The sequence below is a fragment of the Syngnathus acus genome, chromosome 3, assembly GCF_901709675.1.
Source record: "Syngnathus acus chromosome 3, fSynAcu1.2, whole genome shotgun sequence".
NCBI lineage: Eukaryota > Metazoa > Chordata > Actinopteri > Syngnathiformes > Syngnathidae > Syngnathus > Syngnathus acus.
In genome coordinates, this window is record NC_051089.1 from 8,883,092 (window position 1) to 8,909,575 (window position 26,484).

The window sequence follows — 26,484 nt, forward strand, 5'->3', positions numbered from 1 at the left end:
TTCTGAGTGCAGCTCTCCAAGCTAGATAGCACACAATCCCATCACAATCGTTATCTCACTAAGCCACGAGAGTTTGCTCACGAAGCGAATGTTGTCATTTCGTCAGAGTTCCTGAAAGGTTGCAAACAGTTGCAAACGTTTTTCCCTGTCATGTTCAAATGTCTTTGCGACAAGAAATACTGTTAGACTATTAAAAGTGCTGGCAAACATCTTTCTCCCCATTTGAGACCTTGAGTGAACCCTGATGAAAAATCAATATCAAGGCCGTTTGCAAACCCTCGCTAACCATTGCCGCGCTGCGAGATACAGGTTTTAGAGGACACACATGACAGTTGAGTGTACTCCCGTATGTGTGTGAAGTCCTTTGTCGTCGTTAGCGGCTGCCGCCATAGGACAAGAGGCTAAGCCACATTTTGAGCCGGTTTGAGAGCCTTCCTATCTCTGCTCACACAGAGTGAACTGTTAGGCACACATACTGTATATACAATTGCATAATCTCACATGAGATTATACTTTCTATTTATGTCTGTGGCAACCTTTGATTTTTTTGTGTGTCTCCCTGCTGTTCACAAACATACATACATGCACTCATCCATGCACATGGATGTGTGTGCAGACACACATCCTCCCAGCATGCCTAAACTAGATTAGAGTGTATAAAGGCTCATAATCCCTGCTGCCTCCCCAGCAGGCGGAGAGGAGCCTGTCCTCCAAATTAGGTTGGCTTTTCTGGGTGATGAGTGGCTGCCAGCGTGGGTCCACTCGATTTATATACAGTACGTGTGTGAATGTGTTTGTGTGTGTGTGTGCGTGCATGTGGACAACTGTGAGCTCCTGCTGTCTTTGACACACACTACAAAATGTGAATGTGATCAATAAATGTGAGTGTGAATGATCGTCTCCCTCCCTTGGCCATATGATTGACTGGCGACCAGTCCGGGGTTTTATCCACTATTCGTTTGAACACAGCTGGGATTGGCTGCGGCTTTGGCACAGCTGTAATGAGGTCAAGCAAGGGCTGCAGAAAATGGGTGGATTAGCTTTGGGATGAACTACAACAGACCTTTGACTTTGCAAAGTGGAGGCTCTTAGAGCTGCAAAGCGGGGACCACTTTCTTATTATTTTGTGTCTTAATACATGTAGCATATTTGAGGATCCCTCAAAGGCTTGAAATACGTGGAAACTATTTGACTTTGATTATTGATGGATCTTGGAATGATTCATTTTTTCCCATGGCATACAAAATGTACAGAAAAATGTGAGCATGTTCCAAAGCAAACTGCAATCCATGTTCTTTATATCATAATAACTCAAAATTCCAACGTGTACCCGTGGGATGCAATTATTACTATTACTTCTTTTGATTTGTGTTTCTGCACATATGGCCGTGTTAATGTAGTTTCATGTACAGTTGTCCTCATTTCTGTAGCCTTTGTTGCACTTCATCATCATTCAGCAAGCTGACTGGCGATATCAGCTATGGGCCAGCAGTCTTTGGGGTCTTTAGTGTACTAATAGTGAAGAGTCCATTGGGAAGCACAGTAATTGGTCTTTATTTATGCTGAGCGAAGGCTATGATTAAACATCACCCCTTTGTGTATACAGTATACGCAAACATGCATATACACACACACACACACACACACACAAAGATCCACTTATATAGCATGTGCAGTGGTGAAATTGAGTGGAGAATTGTGCATTGAGCTAATCCCTGGTGGCAGGCAGGCAGGAAGCTCTGTAATGCCACTGTCAAGCAGTAAAAAGGCACAGTGTAGTTTACACACAGCGCCGGAGTGGATCGCTGGAGGGCTGGTGTAAACAACACAACAACACGCTTTTTGTCACAAATCACAAGCGGCGGGAGCACAATTAGTTCTCCGCTGCCCTTGGTCGGCTAAGGTATGTTTGCATTAGCATGGTAATCAAATTAAAATGTGTGTACGAATGGCGAGGCCCGTGCTGGTGAAATAAATTGCGTTTTTTGTCTCCTCCTTTGCCGCTAATGAGCTGAGGCCACGCTTTTGTCTTTTAAAAAAACAGACGGTGAGCGGGGGAAAGTGGTGTATGTTGGGCTACTTCAGCCTACTAAACTTACACACCAGGGCCCTGTGCATCATTTGGCTTCCAGCACTCCTGTTCTGTCTCTGTAAGCACTGCGCTTCCACGAATATGTGCGGGTATGTGTGAGCTCGTGTACGTTATTGTAGCGGCGTTGTTCTCATGGGCATGCTCCTGGCGTGGAAACTAAATAGCAGGTTCTGTAATCAGAGCTGCAATGTGACGATCACAACAACAGCGTTCCCTGATTATGGCGTCGGTAGATCACCTTTACCTGCTGTGTGTGTGATTATGGGTGCCCCCATGAGGCATAACGAAGCTTTAATCGGGAACTCTATAATATACAATAAATTCATGAAACATTAAATCACAGCGATCCTCAGATATAGAAATAGCCTGTTTGAATACTCCCTACGCATGTTGTTTTAATAGTATTTGTTGTATTTTTAAAGTCATACTTTTAAACACATATCGAGCAAGTCTAATGGATAACACAAAAAGATTGTACAAACAGGATAACAATATGTTTACAGTAAACAAATCCCATTTTTTCCATTTACTGTCTCAGATTGCTTGGTCTTACACCATCTACTGGTCAAGAGTGGAATTACACCTAACATACGTTTCACAAAATAGAAATAGGAGCTCGTGATGCAGGAATGTTTATGGCTCTTAAAGAAGTGCTATGAGCATTTCTAATGACAACAAACTGTGGAACTGTATTTCTGTTTGTTACTCATCAAACCACTATTTGCTCCATGAAAGGAAAGCAACTAATCTATTAGACACCATTGCCTTTTACATCGCACAATGCATTCTGTATAATTATTTCAATTCAATTATGTGAAGTGTTGACAATGATACACATTCTCCTGCTGAAGCTATTGCTTTTGTCATGGGGTGAAATCATTTCTCCTCATTTAGTACAAACCAATTTCGTCTGCTCTCCAAAGATTCGCTTGATTGAATTAGGATAACCTGGCTGTCCTCTATCGTTGTCTTCCCCTTTGTTTCAATAGCATTGCATTATCCCCACCTCCTTAAGCCTCCCTCCCTGCTTTAACGTGGTTCAATAATGAGACAGTGACAGATTACCCACAAGCGTTTTATATAGTACCCCCATACACACATCTCTCCTCTACTTGGTCAAAGTCAGAAAGAGTGCCGAGTCATTTTGACAGCTGGGTGAGAATAAGCAAGCTACGCATGTAGTTGCGGAACCGTATGTTCTAGTGTGATTATTATGTGTACATGACAGGATCATGCGTGAGTTCAACTTTTTATTCATATGTCAAGACCAAATACTGTAGTGCCCTTAAGATATTTGTGAGATATAGATTGAGATATAGTGTAATTCATTCTCTAACCGTAATTCAGAACACTCCTGTCTCAATCTCCTGCCCATAAAATACAGCAAAAATGTATGTTACTTATTATATAAAAATAATAATAGAAAATAATATGAATAATAAAAAAATACAATGCAGACACAAACGAAGAAGAGTTACACAACTACTGTGACTTAAATCAAAGTACCATTGTATATTTGTCACATCTTTGTTGATTGTGTTTAACGTGTGCTTACCAAAACCTCCAAACAACCCTGCCCTCTTCTTATGCTCGAGCTGCACTGTGGTCTGCACCGCCCCTGTCTCAGAGCACACAGTCATTATCTAATCTTCCTCCATGTTTAATTTACAGCCTCGGCTGCTGCTGCCATATGCTCCTTTTGTCTCTGCCTGTGCTCATACACGCACACACGTTCACACGCACACATGCTCGCGCACACACACACACACACACACACACACACACACACACACACACACACACACACACACACACACACACACACACACACACACACACACACACACACACACACACACACACACACACACACGCGCACGTAGCTTTGCATCAACCCTAAGAAAACAAACATGCCATCGAAAGCCTCCGCCCACCTCCCCTCAGGCGTGTGTTGACACAGACAGAGGTGTGTGTTTGCGTGATTATGTCTGTGTGTAAACGGGCTGTGAGGCAGAGGTGTTTTAAGGCGACAGACTGACCCGCTTGAGGTTAGACACCTTCTTTTCCCCCACCTTTATTTTTCCTTCTTAATTCTGTTGCTTCTGCATTTTCCTCCGTGTTTTTGTTTGTGTTGTTGCCGTGGGTGTGTCACGACACAGCGCTTTGCAATGCAATAACCGGACAATGACCTTCTGATGTGTAGCGCTGTGTAGTGTCAATGTGAAATATTCACGGACTACAGATGAGCACTCCCAGGGTCCCCCTTTTGGCAGATTCCCCATCCTTATTCATTTTCATGCCTCTGCAGTCCCGCTGTTGTCAACCACCTATTCCAGCGCCTTGTGGGACACATAATGTACTCTCGTGACAGGAAGTGAAGTACATTAGATTGCACCTTCCTTTGCTTTTTTCAGAATGCACACATTTCTTTGTCCCCTCACTTTGTCCCAGCTGTTGGCAACCTTTTTCTTCCCTGCACAGCTCCCTCCTTCCCATACCCCCCCCCCCCCCCCCCCCCCCCCCATGGTCAGAAACACATGTTCTGAAATGACGTCTTCACACAGCGAGACACTCACAAGGGTGTGTGTGTCTGTGTGCGTGCGTGCGTGCGTGCGTGCGTGCGTGTGTGTGTGTGTGTGTGTGTGAGAGAGAAAGAGAGAGACAGTGAAAAGAGAGGTTTGCGGTTAGTGAGGCTTTCTTTCTGGCTCCAGAGGCCCTGGCCAAGTCAGCGGTGAGGTTTGGCCCATTTCTGGCTGCACACACACAGTCTCTCTTTCACACACACATACTTGCACACACACAATCTATCTGCACTTCTCACTCATGCACTGATGCCCACTCTGACTTGTTACCCCAGGGAGTCAAGAATACAGCTCATTTTAGTTCCCTCAAGATGAGGCTTATTATTTTATATGAGTGTTTATTAGGCAAATGGCTGTGACTATGCTGAGACAGAACGACGTTCACACTTAAGTTACAGCAGAGCCCCTGTCGTTGATTTCCCCTGTGGTAGTGCTAATTGGAGCAAAGAATTTCATCTAGAATGTGCCTCTAAAGTCTCACAAAACTTGACAGCGGTGACCTCCGACGTGCAGACTGCCATTATAAACCTCTGCTTCACTCAGGAGAGCTCAATTCAGCTAGCAATAAATGATTAACAGCGCTTTTTTGGGGTTTTCTTTTGGTCACGATATTAGCCTCAACATGATGTAATAAAAGAATAGGCACGAGAGAAGCAGACTACTCTTTGTTTTGTTTAGTTTCCCAGTCCCTTTCTGTATCGTTGCTGATGCTTCTTAAATTTTCTAGGTTAACAAGCGCTGTTATATAATTTCTTTGGCATTTTGATTTATTAACAAGACCTCCAAGCATTTACGTACAATTACTAAAGACATGACATTCTCCACATTGAAAGGGAAAGAGCTATAAGTGAGAGACAGCTGGAGAAGAGGTGTGATTATAGTCTCTTAATGTGGTCTCAGGGCTGTACTGAGTTGCTATTAATGTGGCTTTAAACGCATTACAACCCTCAGTAGTTCCAGCTGGGGTCACCACCAGGTGGGCTAAAAAAAAAAAAGAGAGCGACGGAGAGAGAGTGAGTGGAATTTGCCAAAGGAGAAAACGAGTGATGAGCTGATCTGAAGAATTGTGTCTTTACTGGAGTCTCTTCCTCATTTCCTTTTTGCATTCTGAAATTCTTCCAGACGGTCACATGGGCTCCCACTGCAACTCATCACTCGTCTGACTGTGAAAGTGGGAGTTGTCGGTGAGCGGAGCCTTTAAAGGAAAGCCGCCGCTTTTTAAGAGCGCCCATAAAAATGCAAGAAGCTGGCGCCATTTAAAAAACCATCACACTTATCAGGCAGGACAGCTTGGAGAGAAACAAAATAAGCAGAGTGGACGGAAGACGATCCAAAAGCCAACCTAATATTTTTGTGGCTTTAAGCCTCAGACATTTTGAATGTTTGACCATTTTCTGACTATGTTGCACTTTTGCCTTAGCAACAAATTATTTTCCCATGGTAATGATAAACATCCCTCCATGCATCTTAGGAAGCAGCAAATACGGTTTGCATTGACATTTCCTCCAAGTAATACTTAAATCTGCAGAGATATGCAAGTCATGCCAACCTCAGAAACAACATCAGTTTATGTACTGCACTACATTACAGCACTGCTTGTATAGTGCACTTGATGTGTTTTCACTTTGTGAGCACCTGTTGTAAGCGGCTCTTGACCTTACGCTAAAGCACTATTTAAATTTGAATAATATGCAGCCAGGCAGGCTGTCCTTTCACTGGGTTAGATTTTGAAGCTGATGCCCACTCACCTCTGAGCTGCCACAGTTGGATGATTTATTTGATCAACATCCTTGTCATCATGCACACAGTGGATATAAACATGTTTTATCAACACCTATTTGTGGCATTTCCACTCATTTGACTAAGTAAAGCTGATTTGAGTCACATATCATGTACAACATTACACCTGTCATTTGTCTCACAGTCAAATAGCCACAGTCTTTGTTGGTGCGTGTGTGTGTTTTATTTTCTAATTATGCCTCCTGATGGCCACGGTCATGTGATGTTGTGTGGCTGTTTGTTAGCTGTCATAATTGGCAGCTTGACATGCCGATGAGTGTTTAAGCATGCATGGGTGTCTGGGATGTATGCGTGCACGTAGACATGTAAATCCCTCACAACTCTCCTAATGCAAAACACACACGCGCGCACATACGCGGTACCCCCCCCAAAAAAAAAAATCCACCATGGCCTGTGTGTCCCTTTCTGCCAGCTGCTCACCACATCGCTACTATCTGCCTTGTTGCTAGGATACACACACAGGAGGAAGTTGTTCAGCCCTTGTCATATATGTTCTGTTTGTGACCCTAAAATAGCAGATATGTAAATAAATTGATGATACATTTTCCACTCATTTACTCTTGGACGTATCCTTTTAAAAAACATTTAATTAATTTGCAGTTTATTGATGATTTCCTTAAATGGTTTTCCGGCATTAACTCCCTGGTCAGGATGGGGCAGGATGGAGGCCACATTGATGTGGAAACAAACCATTAGAGGGCGCTAGCTGTCTATTTACCTCATTGTTGTAATGAGTGAGGGCCGGCAGCGCCTTTCCACACTGTTTCTGCCTCCTTTTTTGTAATCTGCTTCTCCTTATCTCCACCTCCCTGGCTCCTCTCTCCTTGTTTCATGCAGGTACCCCTCCGAGTTCCTGCATGGATTTTCGAATCTTTTTCTGCAAACCCTTCCACTGCTCCAAACATCTTCATTTATGCCTCTTTCTGGGTCTAGTTCCACACATACATCACTCTTGCCCCTCAGGCTTTGTTCTGCCTTAATCGGGAGCTTAAGTGTTGCCTTCTCACTCAGACAATGCCCGCCATTCATTCTGTGGCCGTGTAAATAGGTGTGTGCCCTATTTGTGAGCCAGCGGGCGATCCATGCCAACTTCAACGCGTTCGCAAGGAACAGTCGGGGCCCCTAGCTGCTCCTCACACACGCATATAGATAAGACTTAGCAGGATGTGGCGAGCTGAATGTAGAGCCGCCATGCAATAGCGACGCAAGCTTTCTTACGACCAATTCAAACAGTGTTAAAAAAAGAGGCTTCAAGCTGTTTATTATCACACCACCCAGTTCAAGTTTATTGTCGAACTAAAAATAAAACCAAGAGACCGTGTTTCATTTCATTTTCAGTCCTTCATGCTAATGCTGGGGTGGCCAAGGCGGATGAGCACAATGGCCATTGAGTTAATCGTGTGACATTTGTATTCAATTCTTTTTAATTCCATTTATAATCATAACATTATTGTATGTACTTGTACAATGTTAGGGAGTGCTTTTCCGCCCAGTAAAATACAATTACAATCTTTTTTTGCAGCTTAGTAGCGTTTCCATTCATTTCAATGGGCAAAAAGTACACCAGTAGATTATTTTGCCCGACCTCTTTCGTTTTAGTTTTTACAAGGAAGCCTGACTGCATTTATTTGGCCGAATTGTCTAATAGAATGATAAACTAGCGTCCTGTGACGCAAGCTTGATTACCGACCACCTGGCCGGGTTTTAAGAACTCGCTGCCGGCCTCTTCCCAGCTGGATGATGCTTGCTGTCAGATTGGCATCAAATACAGCCAGGCAGCTTCCTACCAACACCTGACCATCTGTTTCCATCCAAAGCAGCATTCTACTTACACTCACAGAAATCTGGAGACAAACCCTGAGAGTGTACACATGCACACGGACACGCACACACACACCATGTTGAGAAACGTGCACTTAATGTCCAAATTGACAAAATGACAGCAGCCTGGGCTAACATTCTCTCAATGCTATCTGTCCACCTCAGATGGCCATTTGGTCTTGTTAATCTATCGCCTGGCAACAGAGGCAACCTATCAACAACCGCCACGCCCCTACCCACATGCTCATAGAGCCGGGTTGATTTGGATCTTTGAAAATGCATAGATGCCCCCCCCCCCCCACACACACTAAACTCTCTACAAATCCTGGACTGTCATTGCTCTCCATTGTTTGGCTGCGGTTGCTTTCTCCTGGTGTGACTGCCAGCAGATGGCCAGCACGGAGCTGTCAGAGTCGGCCCGGGGCCCACACACACGCACACGTACAGGAGAGTTGCTCACACAAAGAGTGTCTTATTGCACAGAGAACATATGCGCAGTGTCCCTTGAATGGCGCTATTGGCCCTTTAACTGTTTATGTGATACGTTCACTGCGCGGCGTGATACTTTATTCTCGTGCGCACGCATTTATACATGCGGGCTGTGGAGACACTAAGCTACAGGTGCCCCTCATGACCCCGCTCTCTGTAATGACTGTGTAATCTCATAAAAGGGCCACCTCACTACATTAGCATGTGTAAAGGTCTTTTGTATTTGGGCCCGTGTGTGTGTGTGTGTTTGTGCGTGAGTGTGTGTGCAAGTAAGAGTTCTAAATCTTGCTTTGCTCCCCCTTCTATCATGTGCATCTTTGTGTGCGCGTGCGTTCGTATTTCAAAGTGTGTGTAAAAGCAGGTGTCAGACCTAATGGAGTGTGTCGGCCGCGGCACTATAGCAGCTGCCGCAGCCTGGGGTCGACCGGGGTCATCCGAAGGTGTGAGGTCAGGGTCGGGGTGAGGAGTTGTCTGTAGCTACACGACATTCCTCCGCTGGCTAATCATAGCTCTGATGAATGGCTGCAAAGTGGCAGCTGGTAGACAGAAGGCTGCGGCTAAATGTGTGTGTCGGCGTCAGAGGAAGCTACTGGGGGGAGGACGGAGTGCACAGGAGCAAAAGTGTGGGGTAGGGGGTCTTTGAACTCATCACACAAGATTTGATCGTGTCAGGTTGTGATCCGGATGGCAGGTTACATCAGAGAGGACAACAAATGCTTTGGTCTAAAATATAAAACCTGAACTCAAAGGTACACGTACACACGCGCAAGATGTTGGATCTGCAGGAGGCTGCTACTAATGACAGGTTGTGCGTGCGTGTGTGCCCTCTGGACACAATTTACCAAGCCAGCATAAAACAGGCCGTTGTGTTGTGGTCTCTCTGCCTCCCATATTTATGTATGGCTCTCTCTGTCTTTACTGCTCTCCCCCTGGAGGATACGGCTGTTCTGCTGCGCTCTGCTCAATATATTACACACTGTATACATTTTCCTGTGGCCTGGCAACAGATTTATGAGTTGAGCTGTATTTTTTGGCTGACAACAGCCTTTCACGTTGCTTAAATTGTGCTGTAATGCCTCCACAAAAACGCTGGAAAAGATCTTATACTGCACAAAAGTGCACCTTTGGAAAAAGTCCTGGGTTTTTTTGTCCATTAAGAGGTGATGGACAATTGTGTTTATAGGATTGTCCAAATTTCATTTTGTGACTTCTTTTAAATCCTTTCATATTCCCTGGTGTCTTAATCAGGAGAGGCGCGTATAGATCTTTTTGTATTCTTGCAAGCTTTAGCAGCTTTGCATGCAGCATTCAAGTCTGAGTCGCATATTGTGCTCGTGTTGAAGTTTTTTGTCAAACTTAATATATAATCCCAGCTTTGGTATTTAAAACAAGCGCATGACTCTACTTTCACTTGCTCAATGCAAACACAAAGTGCCAAATGCCATAAATGAACAAATGAATCACATTGATAGTCACCGTGTCAACCTTTAACCAACTGACACTTGAACTCACATGGTGGAGCAACACATGAAGAAAGACAAGATACAATACTAGGCATATTTTCTTTATCCTATGCAAAAAACAACTAACACTGCGATTTACTAAGTTGTTTGTAGTTGTTGGGAAAGTCTTCTTTGTTTGTGGCTTCATGACTGCGTTATACTGCCCCCCGATGACCAAGGTGCAAACACCAAAGGACATCATATCACGATGCACTCACTGTATTTTATTACTATAAAGACAATATAGAGTACTATTTCCCTTATTCAAAACAGATTGTAAAAACATATGTTTTTATTGGGAGATGAGTCATGAACACATTAGTGGCATTTCCATTCATTTCAATTGGGAAAGATTATTTGAGTGTTTTGAGCACCACTGTACCACTGCAGCCACTGTATAACGACAAACTATAACACAGTGCATATGAATCTGCGCTTTCTCTCTACAAGTCTGACTTTCCAACAAAATAATCAAATCCTATGTGTGTGTGCGTGTATGTATGTATGTATGTATGTGTGTGTGTGTGTGTGTGTGTGTGTGTGTGTGTGTGTGTGTCTGTGTGTGTGCGTGCGTGGATGCGTGCTCAGCTCAAAAGAAAGCACTCTAATAGTCAGCTTGTTTTTGCTGTGACCACGAGGCCAATCGATAGCACTTACCCTTTTCCTGTTAGACTCCCTAATAGACCTGGGAGAGCGGTGCTGCAGCCCAGCAGTTGTCACCAACTGTGTGTTTTTTGTGTACGTGTGTATATGTATGTGTGTGTGTGTGTGTGTGTGTGTGTGTGTGTGTGTGTGTGTATGTGTGCGTGTTTGTCTACCCACCCGTCTTCACATACTGTATACGTTTTGTGTGTTGTCTGAATTGTGTTCCTTATTTAAACATGCAGGCGCACGCACACACACACACACACACACACACACACACACACACACACACACACACACACACACACACACACACACACGTGTGCCGTAAGCGTATGCGTGAACTCAAGCAGTACATAAACATTTATTTGCTGTACTACCGTGTCAGAGCGTGAGGTTGTTTCTGTTTGTCTTCCTATTCCTTTGGCCTTGACTGACCCCTGCCAGACCTCGGGCCTCCTCATGTCTGTGTTCATATGTGCATATCAGGAATGTATGTGTGTGTGTTCAACATATTGTGGTGAGGTGTAAGCTGAGCCCTGGGCTAGGACAGCACTACTGCAGTGTCCATCCAGGCAGAAAAAGCAACACCGGAGCCGCAGGGCTGATGGAGAGAGATGAGAGCAATGGAGGGACAGTTGAATGAGAGAGAGAGTGATAAAGAGCGAGAGTGAGGGAGCGAGAGAGGGGGAGCACAAAGTGTCGTGAGCCCTTTTCAGTCTAGTTCAGTGGAAGAGAGATGTCATTGTGTGTCAGTTTGCTCCACTAACTAGCCTGTAGCTGGAGAAACAGATCTCTCGCTCACACTTTCTTGTTTTCTTTGCTTCCCACACCATATCCGCTTCCTCCTCTCATATCTTCTGGTCCTCGCTCTTCTGCCTGGGTTGAGGCGTGCAGAAACACTCAACTGCTTGGGGGGGAATAATAACTAAAAGAGTGAGCAGTGAACCAGTCATTTCTAAAAGGCAGGCAGCGTGTAGTGCAGTGGTCGATCTACGGGTGAGTGACATCACCAAAATGGTGTGCGGTAAGGCCTCTCGCGGGCGAAGCGCACCGCCGCCGGCCTCCCTCAGAGTGGTGAGGAGGGCAGTGCGCAACTTCCTCAACACAGAAGGGATCAAATCTTTAAATCCTCTGGAAATGTCAAGCGCGTTTGATGAAATGTCAGCGGAGCTGCACACCAACGCAGCAGCCGCCGCACACGCTGGCACATATGCACAACAGCATGGTGGCATGACATTGTAGGGCAGTCACTTCCTGTGGGTGACATCTGCCTCGAAATCCCGAAGGGAGAGTCACTGTATCCCTATGGAGGAATATATCCCCACTGTTGTTCTAATAGTAATCCATGACATTTTTTTTTTTTTACATGAGCAAGCATCTGCTTTGCTCTTCTCTAATGCCAACAGTCATCCAGCAGGCTTAATCTGATTATTTGCCTTTTCACTGGCCAATAAGAAAAACGTATTATTTTCTTAGTCCATATCAATGCAGCATTTTAATACTTTTGGATAGTTACTACTGGACTGATTTTTTATTTATTTTTTTGCTTTGGGTGACAGCAAATTTCACAAGCAGCAGATAAAGAAAAATTCTTAAAAAAACAAAGAGAGACCGACAGCTTGCTTTCGTCCTTTTAATTGCAATTTCTAGTTTAATCCATCCATCCTTTTTTTTCCTTCACTGCAAATATCGGAAAATGTACTTGACTCTATCATACAGCTCTTGTATTGGCTCACAGTAGTAGGTTTACCTAATAGAGTGTCCGGGGGCAAGTCAAGCGTGAACATTTTGTGTACACCCACAATCTCCTCCTGTGATTCAGCAGCTGACAACTTGACTTGCCATTGATCTCCCCCGCGCCCTTGCTGACAAACTTAACGACTTCCTCGAGTGTATTTCCTGTTTAGACCTTTGACGGTGTGTGTCAATGCCCGCCACCATCACCATCACCACGCACGCTGGTGACACACACAAACACGCATGTCCGTCCCCATCAATTAATGTTGCAGTCGTCGCGTGGCGAATGCTGCACAGCGCTCGGCTATCGATTAGCTCGCCTCTGAAGAAAGTGCTCGTCCCTGGAGTGGACAATGAGGGTGTGCTTATGTCGTGAAGAATCACATCAGTACTTTTTGTGTCAGTAGATGTTATTTACAAAAGCACTTGTCATTTGTTACACTTGTCTATTGTTTTGATTGTGTGCTCACCTGGCTGGGTGGAGTTTGCTCGCGAGCGAAGGATTCTCCAAATACAAAGCTAATCCTGCTCGTTTCAAAGCTGTTTATTTCTTACTCCCACTACAAAGGTGACATGTCATCAGCAAAAGTGGTTCAGATAATGAATGGATGAATTATATTTATTGATACTCAAGCACTAATATTGTCGGCTTCATTGAGGACGGAAAGCTGGCCGCAGACTCCTGTGGTTCAACATCCTCCATTAGCGGCAGAGTCCTCCTTGCCGATTACAGGCGAGACTGTTCAACAGTGGAATTAACCTCAATTAGCAGTGCCTCTGTTGATATTTCTCATTTCACCTCCTGACTCGTGCGCTGCATCTAATGCCCCTATCTTCCACTGCAACTCAACATGAGTGTGCACTCATCAACACTCAATTCAGAATCAGGCCTTTAATGTCCCTTCGTCACTGAAGCTCTTATGTACTTCGTGCCCACAAGACACTCATGTTGTGCAACATGACAGACTGTTAATAACAAGTGTGATGGCCGAAGATGAGTCGCATGAGAGCAACGGTAGCGACATTTTAGCATCAATCTTGGCAACCCTGCTTCATCTTTGCCTTACACAAAATAGTTCTCAGGAGCCCGACACTAAGAAGTACTGATTTTCTTTAAATCCTTCACGCTCATCAAAAGAGAGATTATTTATAATTGGAGAAATTTCACCACTGTTGATACTCCCTAGAAGTGGCACAGCCAAGAATGCTCAATGAGGTGAAGAAAATTCGTACAATGTCAGCTAAAAAATATCTGTCACTTGCAAACATCTCTGGTGCCAAATTTACAAAAGGTCACACATTAAATAAGAATTGATGTCACTGGAGGACAAAATGGAAAAAGCCACTGTTGTTAAAAATAAATTGCTGCATATTTGAACTTTGCAGAGGAGCAAAGCATAACACCATCAAAACATTATCCCAACTGTGAAGTATGATGAAGGGGCAGGGCCTGGACACATTGCTGTCATTGGCAGATTTAAGGAGAAATCCTGGCCATCTCAAAATAATCTTATCCTGTATATATTTATAAGTATGTGTTTCAGAGGGGTTTGAGTCTTCTGAGTCTTCGGGGCATTCCTCTGCTTTGTGGCTCAGTGTGTCTGTCTCCGACTGGGTGATCTGTTCACTTCATAACAGCAGGATGTGTCTTTGTCTCAGCTCGCTCCACACCTACCTTGCTGTCTCTCGTCAATGATATACGCTGAGGCTCCTTTAAAGTTTTTCCATTCTGACAGCCAGCATTTCCGTTTCCCCTCTCCTGCTCATGGTCACATTGCTTCTCTCCTCGAGGCTCATCCCGTGTTCCTCGCAGCTGTAGAGTGGAGCAAAGCAGATCCAAGCAGACTGAAGCTGTCAGAGCTGCTCTTTATGTCTTGGATTGCAGCTGCTTTTTGACTTCTGTAACTTCACAGGAGGCTTCCTGTGCTGCATCGGCCTGTGTTCCTCTCTTCTTGGTCTTTTTATAGTGGGAATGTCAACACCTCAAATAGTTCAAGATGGACGCAATACCAATTATATAATGACTAAGTCTACATAATATGAGATTGCAAAATGGCAATTTTATTTCATCTGGTTTGTTTGTGGTTAGGGATATTTGGTTTGTTATTAATCTGGGCACAGTGGGAGATCCATATCCACCACTCGATTCGGTTGATCATGTGGGAAAGATTTCATATGCAACCTTTTTTTTTTATGCAGTATTTTTTTTTTTTGCTCTATTACCGTTAGAATGTCACAGTTGAAATGGCACTTACTACTTCAAATTAAATCTCCTTATCTTTCAGGCCGACACTGTGACAGAGGAGTCGACGAGAGCCGGCAAGGAGGAAAGCTTAAAGATTTTGCAACCTGCAAGCGACCACGCTCATCACCCAGTGACCTCGGAGCCAGAGATATCCGAGCCAGTCGACCGCCCATGTTCCAGTGAGTCATGCTCTTATGAATGCTGAAGATTTAGAAAATTCTGCTTTGATCTTATACCCACATTTTTTAGTTGTGTTAGAAGTTAGGTCATTTCTGCGCTAGAGGTTGGCAGTTGTAATTACCGTACGCTGCTAATTGTCTACAAAGGTAAATGACTGGAGGATAAGAATTGTGTTTGTCTGCAACCATGCTTTTCTGGTTATTACATTCCGCTAGCTTCTGTCACAATTTAATCTGTTTTATTTGGTTTATGATTAATTAGCTTGATTTGCTCCTTCTGATTTGCTGTTACGAATTTGAAGTTCTTTTAAATTCTAAATAAGAGATGAGAATTTTATGTTCAAGTAGGAGCATGGGCCTAAAAAGAAAGCAATGTGTATGTGAGACCCCCTTTGGAATGCCGTCCGTGGCTTTGTGTGTTTATGTGAAAAGCGTTGCTGTCTCCCTCTTGACGTTTTTATTGACCTTATCGCAGGTCTACTTCACCCCTTCCTTATTTTTATATGTAAATGTAATTATTGCTCCACTCACTTTCCTTTCTTTATCTCGGCATCCCTGCACCCATATTTATCACTTCCTTATCTGCCTCTCCCGATCAGTGTTCCGAGCTACCCAGGTTTCCTCCCTGTTTTTTCTCTCAGGCTATTTTCTGTTTAGCCATGAGGGCCCCCCCGGTCGTTTACAGAAAGCCTTCACATTCACTTTCACCACAGAACACACACACACATTCGCTTTCACCGCAGAACACACACATACACACGCGCACACACAGGTTAACTAAACCACAAGTTGGTCTCTGACACTTGGTTAAAGAGTCGTGACAAAGGCCGCAGCACTAACCCAGACACGCACGTTGGAATCTAGCGCTCGACATGACTCTCAGTGGTCCCGCGGGGCTTGAGAGCTGCGTTTTCATGAGTTATTTAAGTAATCGCCATCATGTCGCTTGTATTGCCGCTCACGCTGTCATGGCACGTCCCGGATCCTCTACTCATGTGGAATAAAAGGACCTGTTCAGTGTTCACACACATGAACAGAGGATGCAGCCTCCTATGGTGTCTTGTTGGGCATTTCATTTCTGGTTACCCCTGCAATTTGCACTCACCAACCACAGTATTTTGTTCACATGCATGCAATACAACAGCTGTACAAAATGGCTTGCACTAATTTAGTGATTCCACTTTAGTCATGTTTGTGTCCTTGACATGTGTTTGTCCCTGCATTACACAAACCGCACATGTAATTGTTATGAGATGAGGCTTTCAGTGTATTGTGATGACAACATCACAGCTGGACTTGGCAGTGTTTCCACTCTGGCTGCCGGCCAGTTCAATACAATTGCAATAACCCACCGTGGCTGTGTGGAGCACCACCAGGTTGGGGGGCGTACTTGAGGATATTTGGCATTTGCTTTTAGGAGGAGGATTCCACTTCCTTTATCAAAAGTTAACACAGTGTGTATTAGTCCTGTTCCATTGAGTCTTTTGGTTGATAGAAAATGATGACTGGACAGGCAACTGGGTGACAAGAAAGGACTGCTTGCTCCCCCACCCCTTCTGCTGCTTTGCTTTTATTCTTGTGGGTGAGAGGGTGAATCTCCCAAGAGACTGTCAAGCTTGTCACAGCTCCCACAAAGCTGGAAAAAAAGTGTGTGTGTACATAGAGACAGTGCCTTGGCAAGATGCCACCTCACTGGAACTCCATAAAAGAACAAAACAATACCCAACACATTAAGTAAAACACAACAATGGATAACCTTTACAGTTCTGTTTTTTCTCTTTCTTTTTTCATTTTCAGATTTTGTTCCTCTCATTTTACAGCTGTTATCGCACACTAAAGAAGTTCTCTCAAGCAATGAACTAGCTGCATTTTACCTCAGGCAACATTGGTACTTAGACCAAACAGTACGTCAACCTTGGCTTTGTAATAAATCGCTGAAAGCATTAATTGCTCCATGTTCCCGGCATATCATTACTGTAGAATGCATAAAGTTGGTGGCGAGTGGAAAAAAGAAAAACATTTGGACAATTGCCAGCATCCTTGTGACTTGAAAAGTGAAAATCAAACGCACATTTCAATCCATTTTCTATTTTGACACAATGAAAGCCTGCATTTTTAGCACTCTTCTTTATGTTTCCATAACATCTTTTCTTCAGGGGACTTGGTCCAGCCACAGACGGCAGGTTTTTTTTTTTTCTCACCATCGTTTTCGACTAATTCAGTAATGATCACAGGATTTTGTTGAGAATCAGAGGCCTGTTCTGCAGAGTGGCGCCACTCTTAGGGGAGGTTTGGTGTGGCGGGAATTAGTCGGGAGACAGTGGGTTTGGCACCGCGCCACAGTTATTAGCCACTCTCAGGGTGGGCATGGGGTTATGGCCTCACTCAATCATTGGCTCTGTGTGTATGTGTGTGTTTAAAGTGTTTGTTTGTCTGCATGTGAGTCAGCCTCCTCCGGTCACACTGACCTCATTGTGCAGTCACTCCTGCTTGATTTGTCCACTCTCCAGCACATTCCTCTCTCCAACCGGCTGAGAAACAGACCCTTCGCCCTCCTTACTTTCAGCGCCCCCCCCCAACCCGCTCACTCTCTCCTTTTTCCTGCGGATGGATTTGATTTAGTGACTGTGGTTTTCCATCCACAGCCTGGGAGCCAGCCGCCGCAGATTTAGGGAGAGACCTATAGATTCACAGCCAGCAGAGCACGTCATTACTTGGCTTGAGCTCATCAGCAAATACATCAGCAGGACAAAGCGCTAATAGATGTGAACAGCCACCATTCAGGATGTAATGAACCTCTCTTCATTTCATCTCCTTAATTATTTCCTCCTCATGGCCTGCATAAATTGCAGCAAACAATGACAGTGAATGAATAAAACAGAACCAAAATTCAGCTGTTTAACTCAATGAGTATATCATATATACACCGCATAGGGATTAGGCGACTATATATATTTGCTCTTTAGCCCTTATTGTGAGGTCAACCCAGTGAGATCAGGTTCTAGCAGAAAGCCTGAGCACTGACCACTTAGTAAAGACCTCGAAAGACTCACCTTTGACCTCACAGGCCCAAGGAAACAGGTGTTCAAGCAGGATTAAACCTGTCTGCCCACACACTCGCACTGCTTTGTTTCTTCAAGTCATCTTATTGACAGCTGCTAAGCGTCTGAGGGAGGATAGAAGGTGCCCATTGATCGTAGAGTCCAAGAATAAAAATATGCTGTATTAAAGGAACAGATAGCATTCTTTACCTCTGCCCAGTTTGAAAAACAAAAAGGGCGCCTTTTATGCAGAGTTCTGCTCTCTTTGAGTGCTATTCAAACATAAGCATGAGCTGCAGGATGAAAACCTTATTTTCTAATGACTTAATCTGAAGCATCCCAAATCTCTCGTCAAATGAAATTAATGTCCTTCCATCATGCTGCTCCTTTTTGTTGCTTTCCTCCATCCCCTCCATTGTCAATTATCCCTTGCACGCATCCTCCCTCCCTCTCTTCCATCCCTCTCTCTCCTCCTCTGTCGGCTGTGGCTAAGTGCTTTTTGCTGTTTCTCTGCAGGTGGCACTGTAATAAAGCCTGTCAGGGGAAGGCACGGGTCGTACTGTCATATGCTCTTGTTAGCTCCCTTCATATCCCCCCACCCTCTCCCCCAATCCTCGCCTACCACAGGCACTACTCCACTCTCATCCTCACCTATCATTTCCCCTTATTTGCTTTTTCTTGCTCTTCAAATCAAAATGGTTGGTTTCAACTCTCACGTCTCCTGCTTCTCTGATTTTCCTAAGAAAGAGCCACAACACAAAAGCCTCCTCTCAAGATCGCATCCTGTCATATGAGTTTGTTACAGTGGACAGCAACAATTTATTAGGTAATTGAGATCAGCATCTTCATTATCTGAATGGTTTGTAATGGGGCGGATAGCGTCTCTGTTGTTGCCACGGTAACCCTGGATCATCCACTTCAATGGTCTTTAATACTGGCACACCAACCAGCACACCTGTCATGTTTTGGGAGCTCAGAGTTGTGTGCAGCGCGAAATGAACATTTTCCCCCAAAAGACAAAATAAAATGAATGAGTTTTGTCAGTTTTTGCAGACATAAATTAGTTAACAGCTACAACTGCATGTGATTGCTGTTGATTGTCATCTAAGTCAGTGGCTTGGACTTAAATTAAACTCTAAGCCAGGCATCTTACAGGATGCATGCATCACCTAGATGGGAGATGTCAGTTTCGCTTTGTCTTCTTAAGCATGCTGACAGTATGTGTGCTCGTGAACACACATGCCGCTGTGGGCATGAATCTTTGTGTGTGTGTGTGTGTGCTGTGCAGCTTGAAACAGAGCACCAGGGTCTTATTTCTAGCAGCCACATGATGGCAACACTGAGCCCTTATTCTTCGCAGTGTACCGTTTGACACACACTCACACACAGGTGAGAGTGTGCTTTAAATAATTCAGTCGTGGTCATGTTAATGGCTGACAGCGAACATGACTTTTCTACCCTGTTGGTAGATCACTGGCAGTTGATTCCTTTTCACTCCCACTTTCTTCCCACATTCTCGTTTTTTATTTTTTCATCGTCAAATTAATCAAGTGCAATCCATAGAATCAGACTGAAAGGTTTATATTTGGAAAAACAGTAGTGCTTTGAGAGAGTAGATAAAATATGTTTTTGCTTTGAGTTGCGAGAAAACGTTTAAGGTAAGATGGCTGTCTTGTGGCAATGAACTCAACTCCACAAAAAGATGCATGCAGTTTGGCAGATATAGAAGAAACTGCAAGTTGTCTATTGCCACTCGCAGGTGATGTTTACTTTCAAACTAATCCTAAAGCAAAGCCTTATACAATGGACATTTAAAACAAGAACAACGTTTTTTGTTCACGTCTTCTCAGTTAATGTAGACAAAGAACAACGTTTTTTGTTCATGTCTGCTCAGTTAATGTAGACAATGCAAAATGTCATCGACTAGCTTACAACTGGCCTTAGTGATTGAATTGGGGAAAGAAAATTGGAGATACAAGTGCTTTTAGTTACAAGCGTGATCAAGGAACAAATTAAACTTGCATCTCATCAGTTAATTTCAAGTTGAAGTTAAAGGAGCTGTCTCGTATGCACTTCAAGCGACAATGTTTTAAAATGAATGAAAAAAAAAAGATGTTGCTGTGTTAAACTTGTGGAAAGAAAAACAATGTTCAGAGGTGTTAAATATGCATCTTTATTACACTTTTTGTATTTTTTGTTCTTCCAGTCACAAGAAAAATATAGATTTCATCTTTTGTGTTTTGTGAGCAGATGTAGTGTATGTTTTAATTTATGTGACATGATTTTGGCCTTCAAATTAATTCCATACCTTTCCGTTTTTTTCCGTATATGTGCTTGTGCTTGAATTCTCTTGCACTTCTGTCACCATTCTCTTCAAAAAACTGTTGAGCAGACTCGGAAAATAAATGTATGTCATTCTGCTTAAGCGCAGTCAAACACTATTATTGCTTAGACTGTGGCACTGAGCTTTGAGAAGTGTGTGTGCGAGCGTGTATGCGTGAGTGTGTGTGTGCGCGTGTGAGATGTGGGTGAAGAATAATATGACCCCAGCACTAATCCAATCACATCCACTAAGCAAATTATGGCTCCAGCGCACCCTTTTCTCGCTCCTCATTTCCCTCTCGCTCAGTTGAGCCAGTTGAGTGTTTCATGTGGTCTGCGTGGTTTTCAGCTTGTTCAGGCTTGCATGTGTTTTTCTAGGCTTTGCTTCACTTCAACAATTCCTCCCGCCTTCCTCCTCGATGATAAAATCAGTTTGAGTGTGTTTGGGGCCACAGGAGCCTGGCGTTGCAATCTGGCCAGGATCAGGCTGGCTCAGGGGCGATTGGAAGTGACGTGTCCGGGGTGTGACGCCCCCTAGTTGAGGCTCTGAACCAGCCTCTCTGGCTCCAGGCAGGCTGCTTGCAGTCCAGCATGGCGCAAAGAGGCGGTTCTCCATCTATCTCCTCTAAGCCCCTCTGCCTCCCCCCCCTTTGTGTCTGTCGCTTCAAAGAGCTCCTCATTTCGACGCTGCTTTTTTTCTTACCTCCGCCGTACGTCGTCGCCACTTTTCTTCCGCCCCTGCTGGATGTTTCTCGCATCTCGCTCTTTTGCACAAAAACTCGCCCCGGCCCTTGAATACGGGGTCACGATCGAGGCGTGCTGTTAATTAGCCGCCAGTGGTTGTTATAGCAATATGATGATAAGGTGTAATTAATTAAGTGGCGTATGCACAGTGGGGGAGAGAAGAGGCAGAGAGCGAGAGAGCGCGAGAGAGAGAGCGCGAGAGAGAGAGCGCGAGAGAGAGAGAGCGAGAGAGAGCGAGAGAGCGAGAGAGAGTGAGCGAGAGCGAGAGAGCAAGAGGGAGAGAGCGAGAGCGAGAGAGCGAGAGCGAGAGAGAGAGTAAAACATGCCTATCAGGCCTGCTTTTATCCACGGAGCTCCTCTAATGAGAAAAATGAGACACTCCCAAGCCAGGAAGAAAGCATTTTGTCCTTTTACATGTTCTCTCTGCCTCTTGTCGGCTTGTCATTCTGTCACCGCCTTGTTTCTATCTCATCCAAGCTCTTGCTCGTGGGCTGCCGCCGCTGAGTGGGACTCATCCTGCATTGTGTTTCCTCCTGGAGCTCGCACACAGCCGCTGGGACTCTCTCTTGCATATGGCGCTGACAGCGATAGTATACAAAGCTCAGACAACATGGTGAAGCTTGTCTTGTGTACCTGAGCTAATCCTGATTTTAATTGCAACCTCTTCCTCGCTGCTTCGTTCAGTAGAATATTTGAGAAGAGGAAAACACAAACACTCTGTTCCATTGATCCTCTCGGCAACTGCTCGACACCTCTGCATGTCAACAACCGTGTATATTTGTGTCAAAGGCTCAACCGCGGTCTGTTTACCACCTCGGCAGAGGATCTCAACTGTTGTCGACCTTTCCACTCTTAACCACATCATGCATATTTAAACGTGCACAAGAAAGATCTCCGCTCTTTGACTAAACTTTGGCTGAACTAGTTTACTACAGCAGCACACATACTTCTACATCTTTTATTTAACTTTATATAATCTCACTGGATGCTTCATTCGACATTTGTACACACATATGATGAGAACCAATGAGACCCAATACTGGGTTGAATTTTTCCACCCGAGGTCCAAAACACCAAACTGCTCATCACCAAAAGAACTTGGTGGTGGCGACATCATGGTTTGGGGCTGGAAAGAAATTATGAACCCGTTAGCACATAACAGCTGAACTTGAATTAATTTGGGTTAATTTGAGCTTCTTAGTACAGTTGATTGCATTAATGATGAAAATAAGTTTGAAAATGAGTGATCGTGCTCTCTTTTTTTAACACAAAAACCTGGTGACTGAACAAGGGAGGTGTATACTTTCACACAACCATACATACACTCCTTACACACAAGCACCCCAAACAGGCCCGTGCAAGATCCGCATCTCCTTTCTTTACAACCCCTTGCTATCTTGTTAACAACTCACTTTTCCTTCTGCCCCTCCGACACACACCTTGACGTGTTCTCATTCACTTCAACTATCATTTAGCTTTTACGAGGTGTGCTAAAAGAAGCCTGTGAGGCGGGCCGCCCCTCCCTTCCTTCGTCCGTCCCTCCCCTTTATGGAGGATATTGATATGGTCCACAAGTCGGACGTGCCTTTCACTGTTTCCTGGAAATTGACGACAGGAGGGGAGCGTGAGGAGTCTGCTGGGTACTTTAAGTCTGCGCATGTATTGGCGTCTGTGTTTGGATAAGACGAGGCCTCTGTGAGTGTGCCTCGCATGCAAACTGGCTCATTAAGGAAAATGAGGGGAGGTGGTTTGGAGAAGCGGCAGGTTAAGCAAAGGAGGAGAGCGCTATGTGGACTCTGTGTATGGCCTCTGTTTGAGACATTGTTAGGATAAACAAGAGGTCAGCTGACGAGTAGCTCTCTGTGAGGTCTTTCTCGCCTAGTGAGTGTGTCGACAAGCCTATGAAATCCTCAGCAGTCTGTGTGTGACTGTGGTTTGTGTTATGTAGATGCACTCAGAGACTTCACACTAGGAGCAGTGTTGTACTTGGTGTTCTGTAATACGGTGGTGCCTTGACTAATGAGTTTGATCCGTTCCGTGACTATGCTTGTTACCCAGAACACAAGTACTTGAAATCATTTTCCATTTTGTAATGACAAGAAGTGCCAATAATCTCTTTCAACCCAACATTGTGCTCCTCGTTATGCGTGAGTTCACCACCAGGGGCCAGTGCAATGCAGACATACAGACACATACGAAAAAGAGTTTCACAAATGAATCGGTAAGATGTAGTAATATTAGTCAATATTCAGACTTCAGTGATGTAAGTGTTCCAGTTTGGCCGTATTTTGTTACAGGTAGATGCAATGTCAAAAGTGTTGCACAGATGATAAGATGGTATGCGTGGTAAATTGACATAATCAAAACAAAATGAAGCTAGTGAACTGTTAGTCAGTGATAGACTGTGGTTTTTTTTCAGGGCCTATACTGCTTATTTGTAATCATGGAGGCCGATAACCGTTACTTAAGAGATTTATTTGCATTAAAAGTGAAAGTATTGTCATCACATTTTGGAGTAATAAAGACTCCCAACACTTGACTTTGTTGACTAAATGTCTTTAAGAATGTATTTATTAACCAGCTTTCAGATTTGCAACACATTTTTTTTTTCAATCTGAGAAGATAAACATGTTTGTTGTGAGGTGCCCACAGAGAAAATTAACATTTAAAAATTGCCCAGTCTTTAATTACTCGCTTACTGACTGTTGGATTTAAAACAAAATGGCTGAAGCTGACATGCTCCAAAATACTGAAGATCACGATTCCGTGTTACAAAGGGGCTTCTGATTAAATGGCAAGTTTGGGGCTGAGCCCAAAGACAATAAGGATCACAAAACAAGTGTACATGTATACATTACCTTTGCATACACTGCTCTGTGTTAAATATAGAATTCGTAAGATAGGAAAACACAAACGACACCCCCCCCACACACACTGATAGTACCACAATGTGGAAAAACTTCATTGACACTCCAACACTTACTTGTGTTTGAGTACATTAGCATAATGTGTGTCACGACTTGGAGGAGGTGAGACTATAATTTCTCTGAAAGAAGTTGTGAAAGTTGAGTCATGCGGGCATGCATCACATATAATTGTCTTCTCGCATTTGTCTTAAGTGGTGTGATTAGTCAACTTGTTTGCTATGTGAATTGTCTGTTTTGCATATTTGTTTGCACGCTCCTGCCGCCGCCTGCCTTTTTTTCCCCTTCTATTCCTGGGGATAAAGAAAAGGTTTGTTTGATTAATTAATGCTGTTAGACGTGAATGTAAATGATCAAAGGAGAGCATTTGCACTTGCTGTTTAATTATTCATGAGCTGCAAACGCTCATGAATTAGGACACCTGTGAGGGTCTTCTCCTCTCCAGCTCATGCACATATGCACCCGGCATCATGGGACGAACCCTGTGTGTTTAACCGGCCCGGGTGTGTGCGCCTGTGTATTTGTGCGGCGATAGGGATGCGGGTCACGGCAGGTTCACATGCGTATTATTGAGTTATGTCACCGCTCTCACCGGGATTCAGTATTGTGATTAGGTTACAGCGTGGCGCTAAGGCTCCGACTGTCACCCCCGAGTGTATGATTCATCTCCATGGAGACGAGGGAAAAGCTCTGATCCAATTAACCCCACTGCTGCCATCTCTCGACCCGAGGGCAGCGCGGGGTCTGTGAATAAGGAGTACCATTGGACGTGAAGATGTTTAAAGCCAGCAAAACGGGCGGCGCCGTGCAAGCAATACGCTCCTGCCAAAAGCAGGTATTTTTCCTCCTTCATCTCCTCCCCGCCCCATCAGCAGCAACATCCGACAGCAGCGCAAATGGGCCCTTGTTGCCATGGATATGAGCAATGGTTCCACACGATGGGGCTCGGTGATAAATAGTGGGATGTGAAGGAAGTTAATAATTTATCCCGTGGAGGGAGTGACTGTTCTGGGGAGCGTTACCTAGCATAATGGGTTAAGTGCAGCGATTTCCGCGTGCCAAGCAGCCCACTCGGAGGAGGCAATATATAAAAAATGAATAAAGGATGAGCTCCCTGCTGGGAAGGAATTGTCAGGGGAGCGTGTTGTTGTGTGCGTGCGATGGGGAGGAAGGCTTTGTCGTTTCTTGAAATGCTGGATCGGCAGGTAAAGAACAGTCGCAAACTAACAGAGTCTCCCCCAGGCATTCGGTAATGCTCCACTTTTACTTGAAAAGCGAAACAGCTCCATCTGCTCGTTCGTTTAAGTTGCTGTGTCACTAAAATGGAGGCCATCATTAATCACTGACACGCACAGGTTTGAGTTTTTATTTTGAAAGCAACCTTTAATTTCCTGTGCGGCTCTTTTGGAGTGCCCTGGAGATGTTTTGCAAAGAGATGTGAGCAAAAAGAGGGGGCAGGGGCTCACCCTCACTGCCAAGATCACGAACACAACACCTGCTTTGTGTCTTCTTAGCAATTCATGAGGTTCCGCACTCCCCGAATGCTCCGCCCTCTATATCCATCTGATGCCGGAGGTCATGTGGGGGTCACCGTATCGTGTTAATCCTCTGGAACATATCAGATCAGCTTGATTTCATTATCATCCCTCTGATGCCCTACACGTTACTCCTGAGGGGGGGGGGCTCGAACCTTCTTGCAATGATCCTCTCAGAGTGATGTGAAGAAATGAGATGAAATGAATGAGTTGTCGCTGACCTTTCATGTCGGACACTCGCCGAGGGAGGATTTGGGACACAGGCACAGCAATGCCACTTTTCTGAAGTGATTTCCAATGCGTACGTCTGACGTAGATGAGTTTGTGCTCCTCGGGCACAATTTTTCTCAGACGTCTGGTTGCTTTTCATTTTGCCTCTTCCTGCTTTTGGCTGATAAGTGATGCAGATAGCCATGATGGATGAATAATGGCCAGCACGCTCACGCCTCGCCGTTTTTTGTGTGGGTGTCAGCACTCTCCTTCAACATCATGTGTGTCCTCCAGTGTTTTGTGACCTCAAGACAGAGGGCCTTCAGGTTACGACCCACCTATCAATCTGGAGGAAGGAAGTTTCTGATACGAGTTTCTCTGCCGGTGTAATAACCTTAAATAAACATCAGTTGCATGATTTGAATTTTAACCAGTTGAATAAATTGTTGTTGCCGAAAGCTTTTGTGGACAAATGGCACATAAGCATCACAGAAATCTTTAATACTGCACAACACAAGTGGCATTGACATGCTGGGCTGCACACATAATACAACTAACTTGATTTATAGTTAAATACCTGCATTAGCATGATTAAAAAGGCTTTTCAATGAAC

The 26,484-nt window shown here is 44.4% G+C and overlaps 1 protein-coding gene across 1 annotated transcript in view; it reads left to right on the forward strand.

The window, feature by feature from the left end:
* The window catches only part of gse1 (Gse1 coiled-coil protein), a 124,011-nt gene that overhangs the window by 20,056 nt on the left and 77,471 nt on the right, over positions 1–26,484 (forward strand). Inside the window, exon 2 of the mRNA XM_037247877.1 lies at positions 14,957–15,095. Within this exon, the coding sequence (XP_037103772.1) occupies positions 14,957–15,095 (139 nt within the window). The remainder of the gene's footprint in view (positions 1–14,956; positions 15,096–26,484) is intronic.